General features: G+C 39.6%; 3 protein-coding genes across 5 annotated transcripts in view; 2 read left to right on the top strand and 1 right to left on the bottom strand.

The window, feature by feature from the left end:
* VPS35L (VPS35 endosomal protein sorting factor like) overlaps window positions 1–4,222 on the top strand; it is a 56,366-nt gene extending 52,144 nt beyond the window's left edge. For all 3 annotated transcript variants that reach the window (XM_074840935.1, XM_074840938.1, XM_074840937.1), the window contains 2 exons: window positions 2,774–2,920; window positions 3,462–4,222. In XM_074840935.1, coding sequence (XP_074697036.1) covers window positions 2,774–2,920; window positions 3,462–3,560 — 246 coding nt within the window. In that variant the 3' untranslated portion in view covers window positions 3,561–4,222. The remainder of the gene's footprint in view (window positions 1–2,773; window positions 2,921–3,461) is intronic.
* A 3,091-nt stretch (window positions 4,223–7,313) lies between these two features.
* On the bottom strand, window positions 7,314–16,949 carry KNOP1 (lysine rich nucleolar protein 1). The gene is made up of 5 exons (XM_074840939.1): window positions 16,834–16,949; window positions 14,297–15,698; window positions 10,582–10,650; window positions 10,007–10,084; window positions 7,314–7,658 (listed from the first exon to the last, which is right to left on the bottom strand). The coding sequence occupies exons 1-5, from the start codon at window positions 16,947–16,949 to the stop codon at window positions 7,347–7,349; spliced, it is 1,977 nt and encodes a 658-aa protein (XP_074697040.1). The 3' UTR covers window positions 7,314–7,346.
* Window positions 16,922–20,016, top strand: part of IQCK (IQ motif containing K) — a 44,276-nt gene continuing 41,181 nt past the window's right edge. The window contains exons 1-2 of the mRNA XM_074840946.1: window positions 16,922–16,996; window positions 18,227–18,282. Of these exons, the coding sequence (XP_074697047.1) occupies window positions 16,948–16,996; window positions 18,227–18,282 (105 nt within the window). The 5' untranslated portion in view covers window positions 16,922–16,947. The remainder of the gene's footprint in view (window positions 16,997–18,226; window positions 18,283–20,016) is intronic.

The raw sequence follows: 20,016 nt of genomic DNA, 5'->3' as shown, positions 1-20,016 counted from the left end.
GACATAGATGCCTGGAAAAAGTCACTGAAATACAGAAATGAATATTTGAATTGCTAGCCAGAATTTTGTGAAATACGTTACATGGTCCATTATATGAAAGATCCTATTTTTTTCTGTTACACTATATGAAATTTGGACATTGCTCTGCACTTTGGAGGGGCTAGGACACGAGGGGGTCACATTCTGGGATGACGTAGTTTGTTCTTTGTTTCATTGTCATCAGCATTATTCCAAAGATTATGGAAAACGCACTGCCTAGAAGGCTGGCAATTCTTTTTGGTGTGGGAATTGCTGGTCCCATGATGTATGTGGTTGCCAAATAGCTGAGCTGTTGCTCTCTCCTTGCTGCCTGCGAATACATCCTGTGAGTTGGAGTGCCACCCACAATTCAATCTCAGTTATGTCAGCAGGCTTGACAGCATGCTGGCATCAGTATCTCCCTCGGCTTGGAGGTCGGTGCCATGTTACACAAACATTCCTGTTCATCATCATGTGAAGCCTTGTCTGACTCGTTTGTTTTCAGACATGGTGGGATTTACTGCATACCTGAGCCTGCCTCTCTCTTCACTTTGCATTGTATAACTGATGACTAGATGCCAAAATCCTGTCTGTTATACCTCCCCCAATACAATGAGAGTTAGTGTGCATCTCATTCTTCCAGCTTTTTATTGTGTTTCTAGATCCTTTTTGAAGTGTGATCCTTTTTGAAGTACATATGTTTCAAATTAGTCAAAATGTCATCCTTATTTTAAAGAATGGATTTTGTATTTGCACTGATACTGCCTGGAAAACCTCGCTAGTTGATATTCAGACTGGAGTACTGCTGCTTTTGCATTCTGCCCAATAATTTAACTGTCTCACTTCTGGTGCGGAAACCTCCAAGCAATTCCCAGGAACCTCTCTGAAGTTTATATTCAAATCAGCAGAAGACGCATAGGCCTTAGATGGTCAATGGGGAAAAAAGTTCTAGGTAGTACAGGTTATTTGGTTAATCAGGACACATGGTGATGTGGCAGGATGCCTTGTGAATAATATGGCAAAACATGAACTAGCAGGCTCTACCCTGTATCTGTTTTTCCCTGAAGGATGTTAGTCCTACAAGAGAAATACTACAGTAATATTTAAGCATAACTGCTTTCCCTTTTATTGTCTTTTTGAGTTGTATTTCTGCACTTTGTGTTACTACTGCTGGACTAGACTGATCAATTTTATTTCTTTACCTGGCAGGGAGTACAGTTCAATGCTCCCAAAATAATGGTTGTAGGGAGCTATTGGGATGGAAATTGCTAATGTAGATAACTGTTACAGGAAGAGCTGTCTTCTTGGTAGTTTCATGTCATTAACTTGGTGCTTTGAGAACTTCTCCTGGGGCCTTGAGCAGCTCTGGGCATTGCATATGCACGCATGCAGGTGTGCAGGTGCACTGTTTCTGATGCACCAGATTTTCTCTGCAAGTACAGATCTACTCTGTGTGTCACAGATGTACAGTAGCAGTCTGATGCTTCTAGTTTGGGGCATGCTGTGTCCTCTTTTCTAGTTAGCCAATTCTTTAATGGCACGTCTTTCTCCTTTTCCATTTTTATCTGGAGGACCAATAGCTCAGTGTGTTGCATTTCTTTGATTAATAGTATCTGACCGTCTCTTCTGCTGCACTGAGAAGGGAAATTAATTTACTTTTGGTCCCTTCGAGAAAGGGCAGAGGTGTGGCTGCATTGGTATCGTGTCAGGAGCACATAAGTCAGAGATCACTGCACTCCTCTTACCCCAATCTCTGCCTCGTTCTTCCTGTAACTTCATATCTGAACACTGTGTATTAGCTACTCTAGCACATACTGAACTGAGAGGGCTGAAGTGAAGTATTAAGTTCATTAATCGAGGTGCTCAGCTGACAGTTTTGTTTTTACTACTCTGCTGCTGTGGTTTCTGTGTAAGATGGAGCTATGCTTTTATCAGTGGTCTTTCTTGAGCAAAAACCAAAGGACAGCTGCAGCAAAGCAGTATAAACAAATACTACATCTCGGATGCATCCAATAATAATTCATCCTTCTAGCCTTTTAAAACTTATTCTGTAGGAATCTGCAATAGCATTTTAATTACTTTGGTTTTCCACTCGCCCCAAGTCAGGGTGGTAGCACCCTGTAAGCTCAGTGCAGGATTGTCTGTGCCCCAGAACTCCTCTGAGGGGCATGGTGCTCCTCTGTGGTAGATTACCATGAAGCATGGGTCCTCCTCAGTAATTTTAGGGAAAGTAGCTGCAAATATGTTGATATCACCGAAGTTTCAGTGAAAGAATAGCAGGGAAAAAACATCTTTGGTTAAATAAATAAAAGTAGAATAGCCTGCTGGAAAAAGCCTGAAGTTGCATTGATCTAGACTGATGATAGTGGTCTCTCTAAAAAATATATAGCTATGGTGATATAAGTGCAACGTTGGTATGTGGGAGGGTGATTTCTATGCAGTTGTAGGGAGTCTTGAGTTAAAAATGTGTCAGAGCTACATACCGCGCTGTGCTGAAGTGGTATGAGATGTAGGAGTCTTGTGTAATTATTTTATTTACAGCAACTTAGGTTGATTCATGACTATACTATCACAACTTGTTGCATTTTGAATGGAACATGAAAACTATGCCCGTATTCTTGTGTCTGTAATTATTGCTGTGTATTACAAAACGAGTATCTGCCCCTTGCACTTGTTCAGAGAACCCGGTGAGGTTATGCTGGGTATTCTGGGATGACTACATGGTAATATAGGAATTTTTTTTTTTCCTTTATAGACCCTAAAGCGACAGAGCCAGTTGGCACTCTATTTCTTTAACACTATTCTAGCTCATGGGGATCTACGAAACAATAAACTAAACCAGCTTTCAGTCAATCTCTGGAATCTTGCTCAGAAACATGGCTTTGCTGACACCAAGACTATGGTAAGGAAAACAGATAATGCAGAGACATTTTAGTTCTTAAGATCTTTTTCAACTCCTCATTTGGTAAAAGGTAACATTTTCTTGATCCGAATAAACCTTTTTACAAGTTGCTCTCTTAAAAAATTAAATGAGCTTAAAAAAAAAACCCACTTTATTTTTTATGTTTCTTAATGAATAAGCAGCTTCTCTTATTTCAGGTGGTCTGTATCTTTCTAGAGCTTCTAAATATATTTCATACATTAAGGAACCTGGAAATGTTGGGTGTTATAACTTTTTTTTTAATACGAAAAACTATCTTTAAGAAAAATACAGCATTTTCATTTAGTGGAGGAACTGCATGGTGTAAACTTGGAAAGTGGGTGTTGATATACATTACAACAAGCTCTGGAGTAAGAAATGCAAGTGCTCATGTAGCTAGTGAAATTTAGGGAAAATCATGAGTGTCTATTAAAACACCTTCACATATATTAAATGATGGCCTATGAAATGAAAAAAGGTAAAACCAATAAAAATCTCAAAATATTTTTCATTTCGTACCCAGGTGAAAACGCTAGAATATATCAAGAGGCGAAGCAACCAACCTGAAATGAGTCACTTCACAGACTTGGCCCTTCGGCTTCCCCTGCAGTCCAGGACCTGATGAATGCCTCTTCCACGGAGCCATCTGTACAAGAGAGCATGTAGCCAAGGCCAAAACTCACTGATCTACATTTTGACTGGAGAAGTTCAGTGTATTTTTATTTTACTTAGTGTGACAGATTTACTTGGACAGCTAAACGTAAAACTGTTCTGAGTGCAATAATTTTACCTGAATTTCTGTCTCCAGTTTTACCACTATATTCTTATTTTAAATGCTGATTTAGATTCAGTAAAGGGTATCTTGAACCTCTATGGTTGCAAAAGCCTTTTGAAATCTAATCTGTTGTCATTTTAGCAATAAATGAAGAAGATAATCTGCACGGATCAATTCACAGCCTCCAAACTTCATCCCACTTGCAGAACAGTCTTTCTCCTGTGTAGAAAGCAGCATTTCAAATAATAATCCTACTAAGTCATCTTTCTGCTTTGGGATGCTGCCAACATTTGTTTGGTCAGTTCCAGAGAAAAATGGCCAAGGTGTTACTGTTCTAATTTCTACAATAGATTTTCACAGACACGTTGATGCTTTCATTTTAGTTCAGTGGTGTTTTGTAAAATCGAAGGAAATCTTTAAGTGCTGTCTGCAAAGGAAAATAGAAATGTATGCGAAGTACTCTATATTCGCAAAGTACACTATCACTGAATAAAGCAATTTGCAGTTCATCCGTTTGTTCTGGGAGAGTTTCTTTGTGTGTACAAATTTATCACCTTACCCTTGTGGGATTTCATTCCATATACTGCTATTACACCTAATAAAATTTCACTCTCACTGCTTCTGTCCCATGGTAAGGAACCATGCTGAGAACTCACATCTATTGCTGCTTTTGCTTAGTGGTAAGTATTTTAATGAGCTAAATCCTTATATGGATATTAAGATATATTTTTGCACAAAAATGTTTTATTTTGTTAAGGTTAAACAAGTAATCAGTTTTGCTAGAACCATATATTTAAGGAGTTAGCAAGCTGATAATAAACACCACCCAAATTATTAAGCCATTCTTGGTGCATGTTTTTCATCGCCTCAGTGATTATTGAAGCAGGTACATCTAAAACATGTATTTTGTGTTAAGGTTGTAAAGAACTGAACTAGTCCTGGTACAGACTATATATGTAAGCGAGTAAAATTGCAGGAATACAAGATAATTATGAAGTGGTATCAACTTGATACAGAACTTTTCCAACCTTTAGCACATAGCTATTTTAGTTATACTGACCTTCCTTAAATACTGTATAAAGCAGACATAGATAATGAAATTATAGTACTGTATGTGTTATGATGTCCAACTTTAATTTAGCTTTCCTTCGTGCTGCAGCTGCACCAAACAACTCTCAACAGCATGTAGATGATTCTTCCTGTTGGGCTTGGAAACATAAACCATGAACTGGGTAAGTGGGATTAAACTTTGAGCTCTCTAAACCGCCAAGTGGGTCATGCTAAGCAGCTGTGGTATGGCAGAAATTGCCCTCTGGGGGCAAATGTACTGCTCTAAACCCAGCGTGGAATTGTTCCAGATTCTGTAAAATGGAAACTCTTACAGCAGGCATACAAATGCCCCAACTGTTCCTCTTCCCCATGCAGGCACTGCTTTTTGCCTGTTGTCTTTTGAGCACAGTGTAACTTTGGTTTCTTTATTGATGCAAGACTGCCATGAGAAATGTTTTCAAATGTTTTACTACTGTTTTTATTAGTGCAAAAATAACTAACCAGAGCTTTCTGCCTGTCGTTGAGCTATCAGGAGCAAACTCTGAACATCTAGCTTAGAAGCTAACACAACCACTCTAATAAACTGCTTCTGGCTTACTTCTGTGTTAGAGCAAAATTAATTTTAGTTAAAGCACTCTACTTATTATAGACCTCCTCTTTCTTCTGTATATAGCAAATATACAGACCCAGACGAAGTTTGTCTGCTTGAAAAAAGCTGACAGCCCCAAGTATGTGTCTTATTTTCCAAACTACAACATCTTCATGTGCGTAGTATTATCAAGAGCAAGGTGCCAGGCCATACCCAAAGCTATAGCTGAGCAACACACTGGTATACGTTATGCAATTGTAGATGGGAAAAAAGAGTCCTTATCAAAAGGCAAGGCTATGACTAATACCACCTTCAGCATCTTTGTCAGTGGCAGTGCAAGACCAGTTACTACTCATCCCAGACTGACTCTGCAGCAGAAAGCTGTACATGCTGTTTCTCTCCTCCCAAATGAAGTCACTAGTTGACATTTTCCTACCTGTTCCTTTAACTTTTTTTTTTTTCCCAGGCAAGTAGCTGAGTGCCTGAATTCAGCATTTGTCTTATATCAGAAAACAGAACCTCCACTACCTGAATTTGAGTAAAGCAGCAGCTGAAGCCTAGAAGGGCCAGTCGCTGAGCTTTGAAAGCACTCGTGGAAAATAGACTCACCTTGAGGTAGTGGTAGTTTTGAATGACACTTCAAAGGAGATGGTTTCCTCAAAAACAAGTTCAGACCCTGCAGGAAGTGGTTCAGCATCTCCTTCTTCCCAGGTATGGGAACAGATTTATGGCAACCCCTTAAAGTGGAGCCTCTGCGTAATTTGCACTTGCCCTCAGGAGTTGCCCAAAATGCACTGGAATCAACTGCTGTTTTGTTAAGTGTATTTTCTGCTGGAGGCAGCTGCTTTGAGGTAGATGGGCCCACTGGAGAAGAGTATTGTGGAAAGTGCGGTTGCCTCAAAAGAGCAAGAAATTCAGTAGTTCAGCTGGCATGATCTTATCAAAAAGGATAGGAAATCAATCAGAAAAACAATGATCTGGGCAAGCAGAGATAGTAACCTAATTCTGGGGGCCTGGGGTTCCCCTGCAAGTTGGCCACTATTACACTACAGCAGGCATGGACATAAGAGGTGGTCACCTTGTTCTGCTTAAAAACCAGAGCTACACTAAAACTTAACACTCTCCCATAACAAATGGCACAGCCAGTAATAAAATACATGACAGCTTTTCACTCTTCTTGTAACTTCAAGCAAGACACTGATAGACTGCTTTGAACCCTTGAATCCTGAACACGAATGCAGTCTCATATTTTGTACTCTTACTAAAAAGTCAGTGAAAGTGCAGGTTGTCTGAAAATCCAAAGGTTAGAAATTTCATTCAGATTGATGTATAATGAATCCAATAACCACATTATTAAAATTACATTGGCTTCTATAATTTAGGAAGTCTACATCCATGTATTTGGTGCTACTATTCACCTTCATTTACAGATAACAGCTGCTGCTTGAAAATCCAACTGCCAGAGCATAGTTAAAATATAGAGGATGTTCAACACCATTCATTATCATACTGAAGATGCTAATATTTAAGAAACTACTGAGTTAAAACTCTCCCCTCATCAAATCTGTAGGTATACCAGTAGTGTTTCTTCAAAGTAAAATGCCATCACTTTGTACCACTCAGACTGTAAAAATTTTACAGAACACTAAAATCCTCTTGAATCACTAAGATGTAGCTAAAAATAAGTTTATGAAATCAGCATTTTAGTAAATTTTTTTTTAAGTTTCAACTTGTTGCAGACATTGCCCACATATCTTCAATCTTTGAAGAAGACTGTCTCTTGCCTTGTAGAAAACATTGTAAAGGTTTAAAAAACTTACTGTTAGCTGAAGTGAGGACCCAGCTCCACATAATCTGTTGCACGTAGTTGAAAACGTGTACTAAAAGTGCCTCATAAATTAAATTTCTTAAACATTTTGTATTTTATTTCAAGATGTGGAAAGTAAAAAGAAATTTGCCTGTTGAATTTTCATTCCTTTTATTACTTCAGAGTTTTAATCTTCAAATTTTATAGATCTAGATGTATATTTGTCTATGTATACTTTTTTGTTGGCAGCAGGTTGAAATCCAAGACCAATTCCTTTATGTTGCTTCAAGTCCATTGCTTTATCAAATTCCATCTTCAAAGCCTGCTGTAACTTCTCCTGCCCTTCCCTGTTCAGAGCCATGTTTGGTTTGTTCGTAGTTGCTGAGAGATTTTGCATAGGCACAGAGCCCTTCTTAAAGCCACCCATCAGTCTAAAAAACTTCCTTTCTTCCTCAGGACTTTGAAAAGCAGCTGTAGTCCACTGTCCAAACTTTGTATCCTGTGAAGCAAAACAAGGTTAAGACTAAAATTAAATAATACCAAGACCAAGGAAGACAATTTCTGGCAGTGTACCACAAGAACAGAGCCAGCTACAACAACCTGACGGGGCTGACAAAGCTGGAAGCAGTCATTCCATGGGTCGTACCTCTTGAAGGACATGATACAAGAATGACATAACCCTGTATGAGTGCATCTTCATTAGCATTTCAGTTAATTTAACCTGTAGATAGGGTTTAATGCACTTTCAGAATCTCCTTTCCCTCTGTCTTTAGGAATCTTGGCTTTTCTGCTCTCAGTAATAGTTACCTGGCTCAAAGAGCCAGACGTTGCCCAATCATTTCTCTTAGAATAAGACAACTGTCAGACTTAATCCTCTTTCACTCTGTCACTTTGTACAGTCATCTTTTCCTATTGCCTAGTTAGGTAGCTGTTGTTTTCAGCAGTGCTTTGTTATGTCAGTTTTGGAGACCGTGTTCAATATGGCTCATACGCTTTTCATTTGCATTCTCATCCCACTAATTACCACTAATAGTGCAAGGGTGCAAAAACTGAGGCCATACCCTTATCCAACGGGACTAAATATAGTACTCTTAAAGCCTCCCCTCCCTCGCAGTTGGCTGTATTTTTGTATTTGCTCTATTCACCTTTCACTGTATTCTTTGAACTAGTTCACTCCTTCAGGATTTTTTAGTCTGCAGATACTGGCTCCTTTCTGAGAATACAGGCAATGTCCAAGTAAAATCAGAATGCAGCTGGTTGTAGATAACCCAAGATACATCATATGATTTACAAAGTTTATGAACTTTTGGCTTACCTAAGAATGGGCTTCATTATCTAAGGATCTTATCTGACTGCTGAGCTATAGCTAGGAGTGAGGCAGTCATTTATAACTATTTTTGGCAGGGCTGCTACTCTCAATTTTTTCTTTAAAATTGGGGGTGATATTAAATGAAAGAATGTTTCATCATAAGTAGACTGAGCTGGCTACATCACAGGAAAAAACATGAATTTAGTGGTGTGTTTATGTTAGCCTGAAATCCTTCCAACTGAACAGTTGTAGCTTGCATGAAACAGTCATTCTCCACTAGACAGCCAACATGACACACAGCATGCTACACAATATTGCAGGCAAGCTGTAGCAGGTTTTTTAAGTTTAAAAAATGCAAGGCTGGAGTATCATTCACTATCACAGACCAGAATACCTGCTATTAAAAGAAAGCTATCCATAATACTTCAGTATTTTTACCTTGCTCAAAGACAAGTTGCTGTATAAGCCCAGGTCTGCGACACAGACGCATGCACATAAATACATGTCCTCCCTTCGGAATGGGAGACATCTGCACAGATGCAAAAATAATTATGGCTTGTCAAACCCTGTAATTTTTTTTAAGTGAATTGCTGGCAGGCACTACACGTAGCTTTTGCTGCAGCATTTCCAGCTCACTCTTTGTGAAGCTGATGAATTACTTTTCATAGCTTCTATTCTTTTGCATACTACTAAACAGACAGATCAGCACCAAAGAACTGAGATCCCCTGCCAAGGATGTAATTTTTCTCAATGACTTCAGAGACTATTAGATAGCTGCAGTTCCAGAGCTATTGCAGTCTGCCTCCCACTATGTAAAAACCTACAGTTGTTTCTGGCATATTTTGAGGTATATGCCAACTCTCTAGGCATACTGGCAGTCTTGTGAAACAACTAAGAATCCAGAATTACTAGCAAAGCTTTCTCTCCTGAATCTTCTTACCCCTCCTAAACACTACTGCAACAGTTCTCACTACCTTACTGTAAATCTGTCAGCGGTCAGGCTGAGTAGGATGCAAGAGCAAAGAACAAAGAATCATCTTTGTGAGGTGGAGGAAGAAGAAGAAGTTAGGAGAGAGCTGACTGTAAGTATCACAGACATGCATTATCAGTTGTCATCCCTTCTACCTTTCCACGTGCACCCCTGTTTCTGAATGTCTGCAAAATCTTCCAGATAACAATTCAGATACAATTCAGTGACTGCTATATCCATAGCCTAGAATTACTTATATTTCACAGTAAGAAGAAAATGCTTCTGTAGCAATTTATCTGGGCTCATTCTCCAGAGGAACCAGAGAAAATGTTGCTTTTGAGGCCTGTACAAGGCCAACTGCTGTTGGAGATCACTGGTCAGCTCCCAGACTCTTCTTGGGATTGTACTAACCTGTCCTATAGCACGACCTTAATTTTAGTCAGAAGGAAGACTGTTGGGGCAAGCCGTGTACCTGAGCCACATACAAAAAGAAGGTGCAGTGCCTTTTTCAGGAACCTGCTCTGGGACACAGTATTTCCATCATATCAAGGTCTAAGTTCATACATACCTGTTGCACTTTGGGACTGAAAACCTTAGTTTTGCCAGATTCTCTATCAATTTCTTCTTGCAGAGCCTGCCGCCTTACCTAGTACGTGGAAAAAACAGCACAAGACAACATCTTCTGTGTGTTAAATGACAATTTAATTCACAGTGAAAAGATAAGGGAAGAGTAAAATAATTAGTTATCTTCAGAATTGTGTGAGACTAATTAAAAAGTTGCGTGTGATCCTTTCACACGCTCAACACGACAACTGTCACTTTTCTAGTGGTATTTTAAATTAACATTTTGCTGTATCAGACCTGTTTAATCTAACTGCAGGGAACAGCTACACTGAACCTGACAACACTGGTGAGAGACAAAGAAACCTGTATTTAACCTAGTAAGCTCCTTACAAGTGTCTCACATTGACTGGAGCTGTACATTTTGGACTCAACCCACGGAAGGTAAAGCACATTTTAAGCAGAGCTCTATTTAGGGAAATCTTGGCATAGACAAACAATAAAGCAGGTTTTTTATTAGATTCTATGCATATATTAAATGCTGACTTGCTTTAAATCTTACACAATTAAGACAAAGCATACCTTGTCTATGCTAACTTCATCGCAGTTTCCTTTTTTTTCCTGCACAATAGTTACATCATCCGCATGTTCCTATAAAACAGGAAGAAGCTTGTATGAATATATTCAGCTGTTCTGGTTAATTAAGAGTTTATACAGCTCTGACCACAAAAGTAGTAAAAACACTAAGCGATACAGTAGTACTGTTCTGGGGCAAGAAGAAATAGTCAGATCTAAGCTGGAAATGCCAATTAAACCTACATCTTTCTATGGACTTTCTTGTCAAGGAGGAGATTCTTTTTTTAACACAGAGGATAAGGGAATTTTTTAAATTCACACATTAAATTTGGCCTGCCAACATCACTGGCACATACAGTAATGTTTGCAGACAGCATCATTTCAAAATAAACCATTTCATAAAGATTTAAATGTATACTTGAAATAAGGGACAGAAAGAGTGAAAGTAGAAAAAAAATTTAAATTGGTGGTAAAATAATGGCCCCTCTGAAGGCACAGGACAAGCTTGAGGCATGTTGACCCCACTAGTCACTTCAAAAAAACAACCAACCAAACAACAAATCCCCCAAAAAACAATTGAGAGGCAGCTGCAGTTGTGCTCTGTCTTGTACAAATGCAGAGTAGATGATGGGTCCTAAGGAGCTTCCAGTCTGGAAAGAGCACCGGGAGAGGCGTGGCACATACATAAAGTGTGTCCTACAATAGCAGGAAACGGCAGGTTACTTCCACGTTTGAGAGCGAGGAACAGGGAGCTGATGTGAAGAGACAGAGCAGCTCCGACAGGAATGGATGGGCAGAATGGCTGGAGGTAAATCAGTGGCAGAGCCCACAAGCAGCCACATACCGATAACTCTGCCACAAAGTGCAGCCCGTCAGCAGCTTTTGCTCCCATTGACTGGTGCTTCTAGATCACTGCCCTCAGCCTTCCTTTTCCAAATTTGTAATAAGGTTAAGATTTTTGGGCATCCAGTGTAACAGGGTAAGTAATAAGTCCAGGATAGTGGTAAATTAGAGCCATAAGCTTTAGACCAGCCTGGAGAAGGTGGCCAAAGGGAAGATCTATTGATACAGCTAATATAATAATCCAAGCATGAAATAGCCAGGGAACACCAAGACAAGGAAAAGATTTGTAACATACTTCTGTCAGCAGAAGCTGCTGTTACTTTTTTGAGAGTTTACAGTTTTATTTAAAGCCATGAATGATTTACCTCATTTTCCAAAGCCTTTTATACATTAATTTCACACACACAAGCACACGCACCATTAAAAATGCAAGAACACTGCAATAAGGAGAGTTCATTCTCTTGGATGAAAAGAAAAAAAACCAAACCGAAAAAAACCCAAACTAATTTACTTCTAGATGGCCTGGTACTGTCTTTTCAGATCTATTAAAATAAGCAGGAAAACTGTCCCGACAGAATTCTGCAAACAGCTGCAACATATTCTTTTTAGCTGGAAGGTTAAGTGGCAGACAAGGAGGAAAGATACATCCCCATCCCTGCTAATTCACAGCACATCACTGACCAGCTGAAGGCTACTGCATGGCAAAAATTACCCCCTCTGGAGGTGTGTCAATCTTCCCCCAACTTCATGGAAGGGGAGCACATTCACACATGGTAGGCTTATGCTATCTGCAGGCAAACAACTTCAAAGAACTACCGAGTCCTCACCCTGCTCAAGTTGACTGTAATGGCATCCAATAGGAAAAATATCAATCATTGACATTTCGTATCACTCCACATCGTCTTTAAAAACTTCCTCTTTTGCTGCACAATCCCAACATAAGATTTTTCAAGGCATGCAGCAGTACATGTGACACGCTATAGACTAGAAAATGTTTCAGGACTATGGCACAGTTAAATGCAAGATGGATGTTAACAGTCATTTATTACAACAGTGTCTTTTGGCTTGGCGGGAACTAGGTATCTCTAGAACTGATTTACCCAGACTCGTCAATCTTCAGGAGAATTTCTCTGAAGTACTTTTATTATTAAACAGAGCTGAATATGGGAAAGAGAAAGCAAACATCCATCACCCTACACCCTTCTCAATTGTCTGCAAGGTATTTGCTGTGTTTTCCATTGTAATTGGTCATGCAAGTTTACTTGTCATTGTTAGGCTTATCTTGCCTCCACAGAACGTGAGCAGCTGCAAGAATCCAAAAAGGCAATGTCAATTTAATTAGAAAATATATCCCAGCAATGAAACCACCTTGTCCTTTGAAAGGTCAAAAAGAGAAACCTAAGTAAAGCGCCTCAAACATCTGCTCACCTAATGACTGATGACCATACACACTCTCAACACAAACATTTGTGGAAAAAGCCTGTATCTGGGTCTTCATGAAGGCTGAAGAGCCTGCTTATATAAATCTATATTTAATTGTTAGCACCAGACACCAGAAAGCTGCATGTACACAGCAGAACATGAAGACACTGCATGTATGAGTGCGTAACAAAGCAAAGCGCAGCGTGAGGTGTGCCTGAGAGGCAGCAAGTGCTATGGTCCACTCTAGCTCTAGTTTGCAAAAATCTTCAATGATGCTTTATTAACTAGTGCTTGACTTTTAAACAAGCCAAGCATTCAAAGTTCTTGATAAAAAGCAACTGAAGTGCCATTTCCCCGTTACCTATGAAAATAAAAACAAGCTCCTAATGACTAGCAATGTGCTGTTTTCAAAACTGTTTAAGCAGCTAAAAATACAGATATCTATTGAATTTCTGAGCAGCTCACAGCTTAATTCCCAATGATACCAACAGAGATTAAGCATGTAGGTACTAACTTCGGGCACTTAAATAGCTTTAAAATATGACCCTAATCAGATAAAAAAAAAAGAAGAAAGTTTTTAAAAAAGTTAAAGCAATAAAACCAGATCTTAATGGTCTAATTTTTTTAAAAACATCAAAGAAGAAACCTCTGTATTTCAAATCTTTCATCAGTTCCTCTCCACATTTGTTTCAACTCAGAAATGGCAGTACTGCAAGATTCTCTGATGGGATTTCCTTTAACAGTCAGTCTGGATATCTTTGGATATAATTTACACAGCTCTTATCTACTTATTTTCTTGCATAGATTTATTTTTTAATTAAGAATTTGTGTTTAGGTTGTTCTCTAATATTATTCTATCATTATTTATACATCAATGCTCTAGGCCTAGTCTACACTTAGGATTCTTAGAGTTTTCTCTAAAGTTTTGTCCAAGTTCAACAACAGATTTTAGCTAAATTTCCCCCTTGGTTCTAACACTACACAATTCCAGCACTAACAGCAGCAAAAGCCTCAGGCAAAGTCTAACAAACAGATGAACTCATGCTGGCACTGTTACCAACCTGCTCAGGTTAAATGACATGGTATCAAAATCCTGTTTTATAGGAGTGTTGCCACTTTGGTAAGAGCAACCGAAGGAGGGATAGAAGAATATGACTATACATACTAGTTTTCTTTTTGTGCCAAGACTTGCTGTTAGTTGTAATACTTACATTTTCACAACTGAAACACTAGATGCAGTAGGCATTAAAAAATACCTTCCTGTGTTTCACAACTATTATGCGCTGAAAACAGTAGATCAGCTGATCCTGCTTCTCAAAACCCGGAGGAGACCCCTATTGACCTAAATGTAACCTAAGGGTCTGAACAGGCAGAACAGCCAGCAAAATAGGACTGCCTAAAAAGCTTTCAATTCCCTAGCAGGAGGTGCAAAGATACCCTCTTCTTTACAACTTACCAGTGCCTCATTTCCCATGTCTTCTCTTTTGATCTTTTTCTTTTTCCTACTTGCTTTTGAACCTGGTTCTTCAGCAAAGTCCTGTGGTACTTCTTTTTTGCTTTTTTTCCTTTTTCTGTCACAGAGCATATGATTACTATTGCATAATACCCTATCTACAACATCCCCCGTGACACATTCAGCTCGCTTCGTTTCGCTCTCTTTGTTCTTTTCATTGCTTTGGAGTTGTGTTATTTTTTGGCTTTTAGATGCACTGTCATCGTTTAAAGAAACTTTTGAATATGTTGTTTCCTCCTCCTCTTTCTGAATCTTCTTTTTCTTTTTCTTCTTGATGACTTCATTATTATGCTTGACATTTTTCCTGCTTTTTTTTCGAGAAAGCTCTTCTTCCTCAGACTCAACTTCTTGCTGTCCTAGGAGATGCTTATCAAGAATTCTGTGACTGTAGTCTTGATTACCTTCACGTGTTAAGGAAGAAACATCTTTGCTTCTCTTCTTCTTCCTCTTGGTCTCTCTGATATTTCCAGAGTTCTCAGCAGTGTTCTCTTCCTCTCTATTTGTCAATGTAAGTTCCTGAGAATTCTTTCTTTGCCTTTTTCTGAAGTCACTTAATGCAATGGGACTATCAGGAACTTCACAGATGTTGTCCCGATTATCTGCTAGTGGTAAAAAGGAGCTGGACTTAACTTTCTTTTTCTTCCTCTTCTTTCTTCTCACGTAACTCTCCCCATCATTCTGGATAATATTTGTTCCATGGATTTCGCCCGTAAAAACTTCTTGTGAAATGTCTTTGTGTGGGTTTTTACAAACTTTTTCAGACTGTTCACTCTCCTGGATGTCCTCTAATGAAAAAATGTTTTTCTTCTTTTTTTTCTTAGTTACTTCACAGTCCAATTCCAAATTCAAAGAAGTATTCTTTCTGCTTTTTTTAAAAACAAATTCATTTTCCTTAGTACCATCTGTATGATGATTTGAAAGCTCCACACCACTACTCTGATTATTCTCCAATGATAAGGAGGAATGACATTGGACTTTTTTTTTTTTCTTTTTGAGAATTTTAATTTGTTCCTCTGATTCTTCTTGAGGTTCTGAATTCAGATGGCCTTCCACATTCACAAAGCTTTCTGAATGTGCTTCTTTCAGTAATTCAGAGCCAACTTTCTTTTTCTTGTTTTTCTTCTTACTATTCTTCAGTTCTAATTGGTCTAAATATTCATAATTTAAATTTTCCTTTTTCCTCACCTTTGTTTTTGTCTCAAGCTGGCCATCATCCTCAATTTTAATGACAGTTTTAACATCTTTTTTCATTTTAATGATAGTCTGAGTACTATTAGTTTTCACCTTTTTCCTCTTCTGTACAGGTTCCTCACGAACTTCTTTTCTCTTTTTCTTTATTACCATTCTAAAAAATGAAATGAAGATGTTAATGCACTGCTTCAACAAGATGGCGCAAGTCCTAGTTTATTTGGTTTTCCTTTATTCTGAAACCATTCCATATCTCTCATTGTCCTCAGCTCTCATTTTCCAATTTCATAATCTGCTTTCCACGATGGAGGGAACCAGAACTGCATGCAGGACTGAAAATACAGTCTGCTGGAATGGTCAAGGGGTGATTTTTTTGTCTTTAGTGCTGTTGTAGTTTGTAACTTTCTATTTGTCTTTTTCACAGCTGCTGAGCATGACATTTTCACAGAAATATCTACCCTCTAAAAATCTTTCCTAAATGGCAAAACATATACTTATTGATTTATATGTATGTATAGTTAAGGTGGCTTCCCACATATGTACGACTTTTCACTTATTTAACACTGAACTTCACATCACTTTATTGCCCACTTAGCATTACAAGATCCTTTCAAGGCACTTTAGTTATTACCTTGAATTTGCTTCTGTTTGCAATTTCTCGTCCTTGCTATCCGTTTCCTTTCTCAGGACATTTATGCCTATGAGCAGGTTACAGCAGAGAAGCCTTCGGGACCCATCTGGTGACACCCCCTCCCTTTGCTGAGAAACCTATTCCTACTTGGTTTCTCATCTTTTAATCAATAACTAATCCACACGATTTCTTTAAGTCCCTCTTGGAAGGCACCCTGTCAAAATCCTTTTAAAAAAATAATTTAAGTAGATTATAATATAGCTGTTATCTGACTATCAGGGCTTTCAAATAAAGCCAGGAGAGCGGCGGGACCGCCACCCGCTTCTCTTGCCCTTGCTCCGTGGGAGCCGGGCCCGGGGCTACCCAGGCCTGCCCACAGGCAACACCTGCGCCCTAGGAAGGCGCCGGCCCCGCGGGCCGAGCCCGATTTCAGGGGTCCCACGCGGCGGGGCGGGGGCAGTCACCCCACATCCCGCTCCACTTCTGCCCCCGCTAGACGGAAGGAGTGGAGGGCGGCGGCAACACCTCGTTACCGCCCGGCTCGGCCCCGCCACCCCCCCGCCAGAGGCGGTCGCCCGGGTGGGCGCTCCGGGAGCGCCTCGGCCGGGCAGGCCGCGCCCAGAGCCGCCCCGTCCCCTCAGGCCGCTCCGCCGCCCCTTACCTGCCGCGGCCCACGTGCAGCGCCCGCCGTCCCGCCGCCCCGGAAGGGGAACGCGGCCGCGCCCGCCCCGCGCCCGGGACTGGCGGAGGGGTTGCCGCGGCAACGCGGCGCGACATGGCGGCGGGCGGGCGGGCGCCGGGCCTCTGGGAGCGGGTGTGCGCAGGTGGGAACACCTTTCCCGCCGCTACCGGCCTCCGGGGGAAGGGCCGTGAGGACGGCCCAGGCCCTGACCCTGACGCCGAGGCCCCCCGGGGAGAGGCCCCCGGCGTCGTCCTTCGCCTCAGTCACTCGGGGCTCGTGAGGGCCGCTCCGCGCCGCTGCCGGGGCCGAGGCTGAGGCTGGCGGCCTCCCGCCCCGCCGCTGGGTGCCCGTTACCGTGACGGTGCTGCGGGGCCGGGAGGGCCCTGCTCGCCGCTGAGAGCAGGCTCAAATGCATTTCTGCTCGTGAGCGTTATGTTACTTTTTATTGTCATCATCTTCTGACAGAAACGTACCTTTGTGTGTGTTTCTGCTGCCAGGAGGGCCAGAAGTATCCAGTTTATTGTAAGGGTCGTGGCCTCTGCTTTACCCTGCGTGGGGGCAGCTGTGGGGGTTACCTGGCCTGGTCATGGAGCTAGATTATTTATTGCCTTGGGGAAGCAGAGAAGTGACAATGTTATTGCTATTGCGCAAGTTCAGTGAATACAAAACTGCTGTTACCACCATCCAATTTTTGATGTAGGAATAAAGTTGTTTATTCTAATAACAATTCAGCTGAGGCATCACACATGGAAGTAGTGATGTCAGTAAATCTCCTACTTACAGTGGTAGGATGGTAAACCCGCTGGGTTTGGCTGTAAGAGTTTTTTGTATTGTGTAATCTGTAAGGGATTTTTTTCATATCAGGTCCATTGTCCTCCTCCTTTATTTTTCTTAGCATGATTCACTCAGTAATCTATGTGGGTCATGTACTGCTTTTGCTTTTTTTTTTTTTTGTTTTGAAACTGGAGACAGTAATACTTAGCAATGTCCTGGGGATTTAATTGCTTATAGAGGAATTCACGTTGAAAAGCACTGTTACATACTACTAAAAACAATCGTTAATTCTGTGCAAGCATCTGTATTTTACTTACATTAAAGTATTTTAAATTACTATTTTGGTTAAAAATAATTTTCCCTATAAGGGGTTCTTTTGTCACTGAGAACCTTGAGCTTGATTTAAAGCCAAGATGAGGTTCTAATTTCTCATTTGTTTTAAAACATTAGATTTCATGTTAAACAAGTATTTGTTGTATACTAATTTTTGTTGTTTCAAACCAGAATAAGTACCTTTAGAAAGTAGTGTTTGTTTAGGAGAAAAAATAAGTATGTTTTTTTAAGTCTTCTGGATAAATGTTGTACTTTTTACTTCCAGAGTATGAAGCAGAACAGCCACAATTTCCAGATGTTCCTGAATCAAAACATGGATCTGTGAGTATCGTTCAAGTAAAAGATCTGCATAGGGCTGGTTTTAAATTATTTTAAATAAATAAATGGGCAAATTAGGTTCTCTCAGAGTAGACTCATTCATAAAATGAAAACAAAACTACATTTTGCAAACAACTTTTGTGAATCAACAAATGCAATATTCCAAATCATTGCTTTTATTTAAAGAAACTTGGTTAGTGATATCCTAAAATTAGATTACCAGCTGTGTTTGGTTTGTACATCTCGCTGTCTTTTTTCTGTGACTGTCTGCTTCGTAGGCAGGACTCTGAAGTGTGCAAGGATCTCCTTTGGGTGGTGTTGCGAGCAGAGGGAGCACTGAAATACACAGGAGAGGGGAGCAAGTGCAGCAAAGGAGTTATGCCCCAATTTCACATATGTGATAGGTCACTTAGATGTGGTGATTGACACTAGTAGAACTAAACCTGATCAAAGACGTTTGAAGTCTAATTTTGACCAAATAAATTCAGCCTAGGAAGAGTTATTTGGCAGACCCGAAAGAAAGACAAACCACTTTAAATCTTTGTCCCCAGCAGTTCTAGGAGCAGCAAAATTCTTTTGGGCATCACATACAGAATTAACTTTTATTTAAATTAGGCATTTTTGTAGATGTTTTAGCTTATTATTCTGTATTTAGGTTACTTTGTTATTTTAAAACTACTTTAAGACATTGTAATTTAAATTGTGTGACAGTTGGTCTGTTTAGACCTGTCCTGTTTCCCCAGATGAAACTGGCTCCATTACAGGCTGTTATTAAATTTGAGTAGTGAACTCTGCTTGGGGCATTAGTCTGCGGATAATATATTGATATATTTGAGCATCTGAATAAAATTGTATAACTTTTTATGTTGATGCACTTTCTTTTAATTTCCAAAAGGATCACTTTTTTAATCTTGCATATGTTAAAAAGGAGTCTGTCTGCAGTCACTGACATGCGGCATATTGGAAGTGTAGTGGCCTGATCCCACCAGCTGCTTTTCAGTAGCCCATAAACTGAGTTTTAAAGTGAAACTGTTCAGATGACATAGTTTTCATAACATGTTTTCATAGCAAACCGCAATGGTGGTGTGTTCTTGGGGATAAAAGGGTGTATCTGCCTTACCGTAACAGGTGTTGCTCAGCGTCTGTTAGGCGTATTCTTCTGGCTCAGTGTAACAGTTCCTTCACTTCTAAAAACCATACATAAAATTGTGGACTGTCTTTCTTCATGGTATCCATAATTGTTTCTGTATGCAGAAACTTAAGATTTGGATTTGCATCTGCTCTGAATTTGTCCGTGTTTTGTTTAGAAGGAAAGTTTCTTTTCTTTAAAAGCTGAGTGTCAGGACTTCTGAACAATACAGAAACAAATATATAAGCTTCTGAGTGGAAAAATACTTAGTCAGAAAATGTTGCCAATTTTAATTTTCAAAGAGTTACTATTTCTTACAATGGCTAAAATATTTTTAAAACATTTTAAAATTATTTTTTAAATTGTGATATCTCACCATGTTCTCTTAAAAGCAGTCATAAACCTGTTAGGTTTGGATGTTTTTTATTGTGCTGGAAACTGCAGAATTTTTTAAAGTGTAATTATTTTTTTTAAAGTACTCAGAAAATACTGAAATAATTTAATATTTGAATTAGAAACTATAATTCCATATTTTTTTAACTGACCTTGTAAGTTTTCCTGTTGAATTGGTCTTTATACTTTTTTATATATAATATAAATATATATAT

This window comes from Strix aluco, chromosome 15, assembly GCF_031877795.1.
Source record: "Strix aluco isolate bStrAlu1 chromosome 15, bStrAlu1.hap1, whole genome shotgun sequence".
NCBI lineage: Eukaryota > Metazoa > Chordata > Aves > Strigiformes > Strigidae > Strix > Strix aluco.
The sequence above is the reverse complement of the archived record's forward strand: the minus strand, read 5'-3'. Positions and strand labels throughout refer to the sequence as shown.

What these genes read in the sequence shown, in the direction of transcription:
- KNOP1 (XM_074840939.1), bottom strand. Translation starts at nt 16,949, where the DNA reads ATGTCGCGCCGCGTTGCCGCGGCAACCCCTCCGCCAGTCCCGGGCGCG. An exon ending in ACATGGGAAATGAGGCACTG is followed by an intron (nt 10,651 to 14,296) that starts GTAAGTTGTAAA and finishes CCTGTTTTATAG; the next exon opens with GAACATGCGGATGATGTAAC. An exon ending in TCAGTCCCAAAGTGCAACAG is followed by an intron (nt 7,659 to 10,006) that starts GTATGTATGAAC and finishes TTTGCTTCACAG; the next exon opens with GATACAAAGTTTGGACAGTG.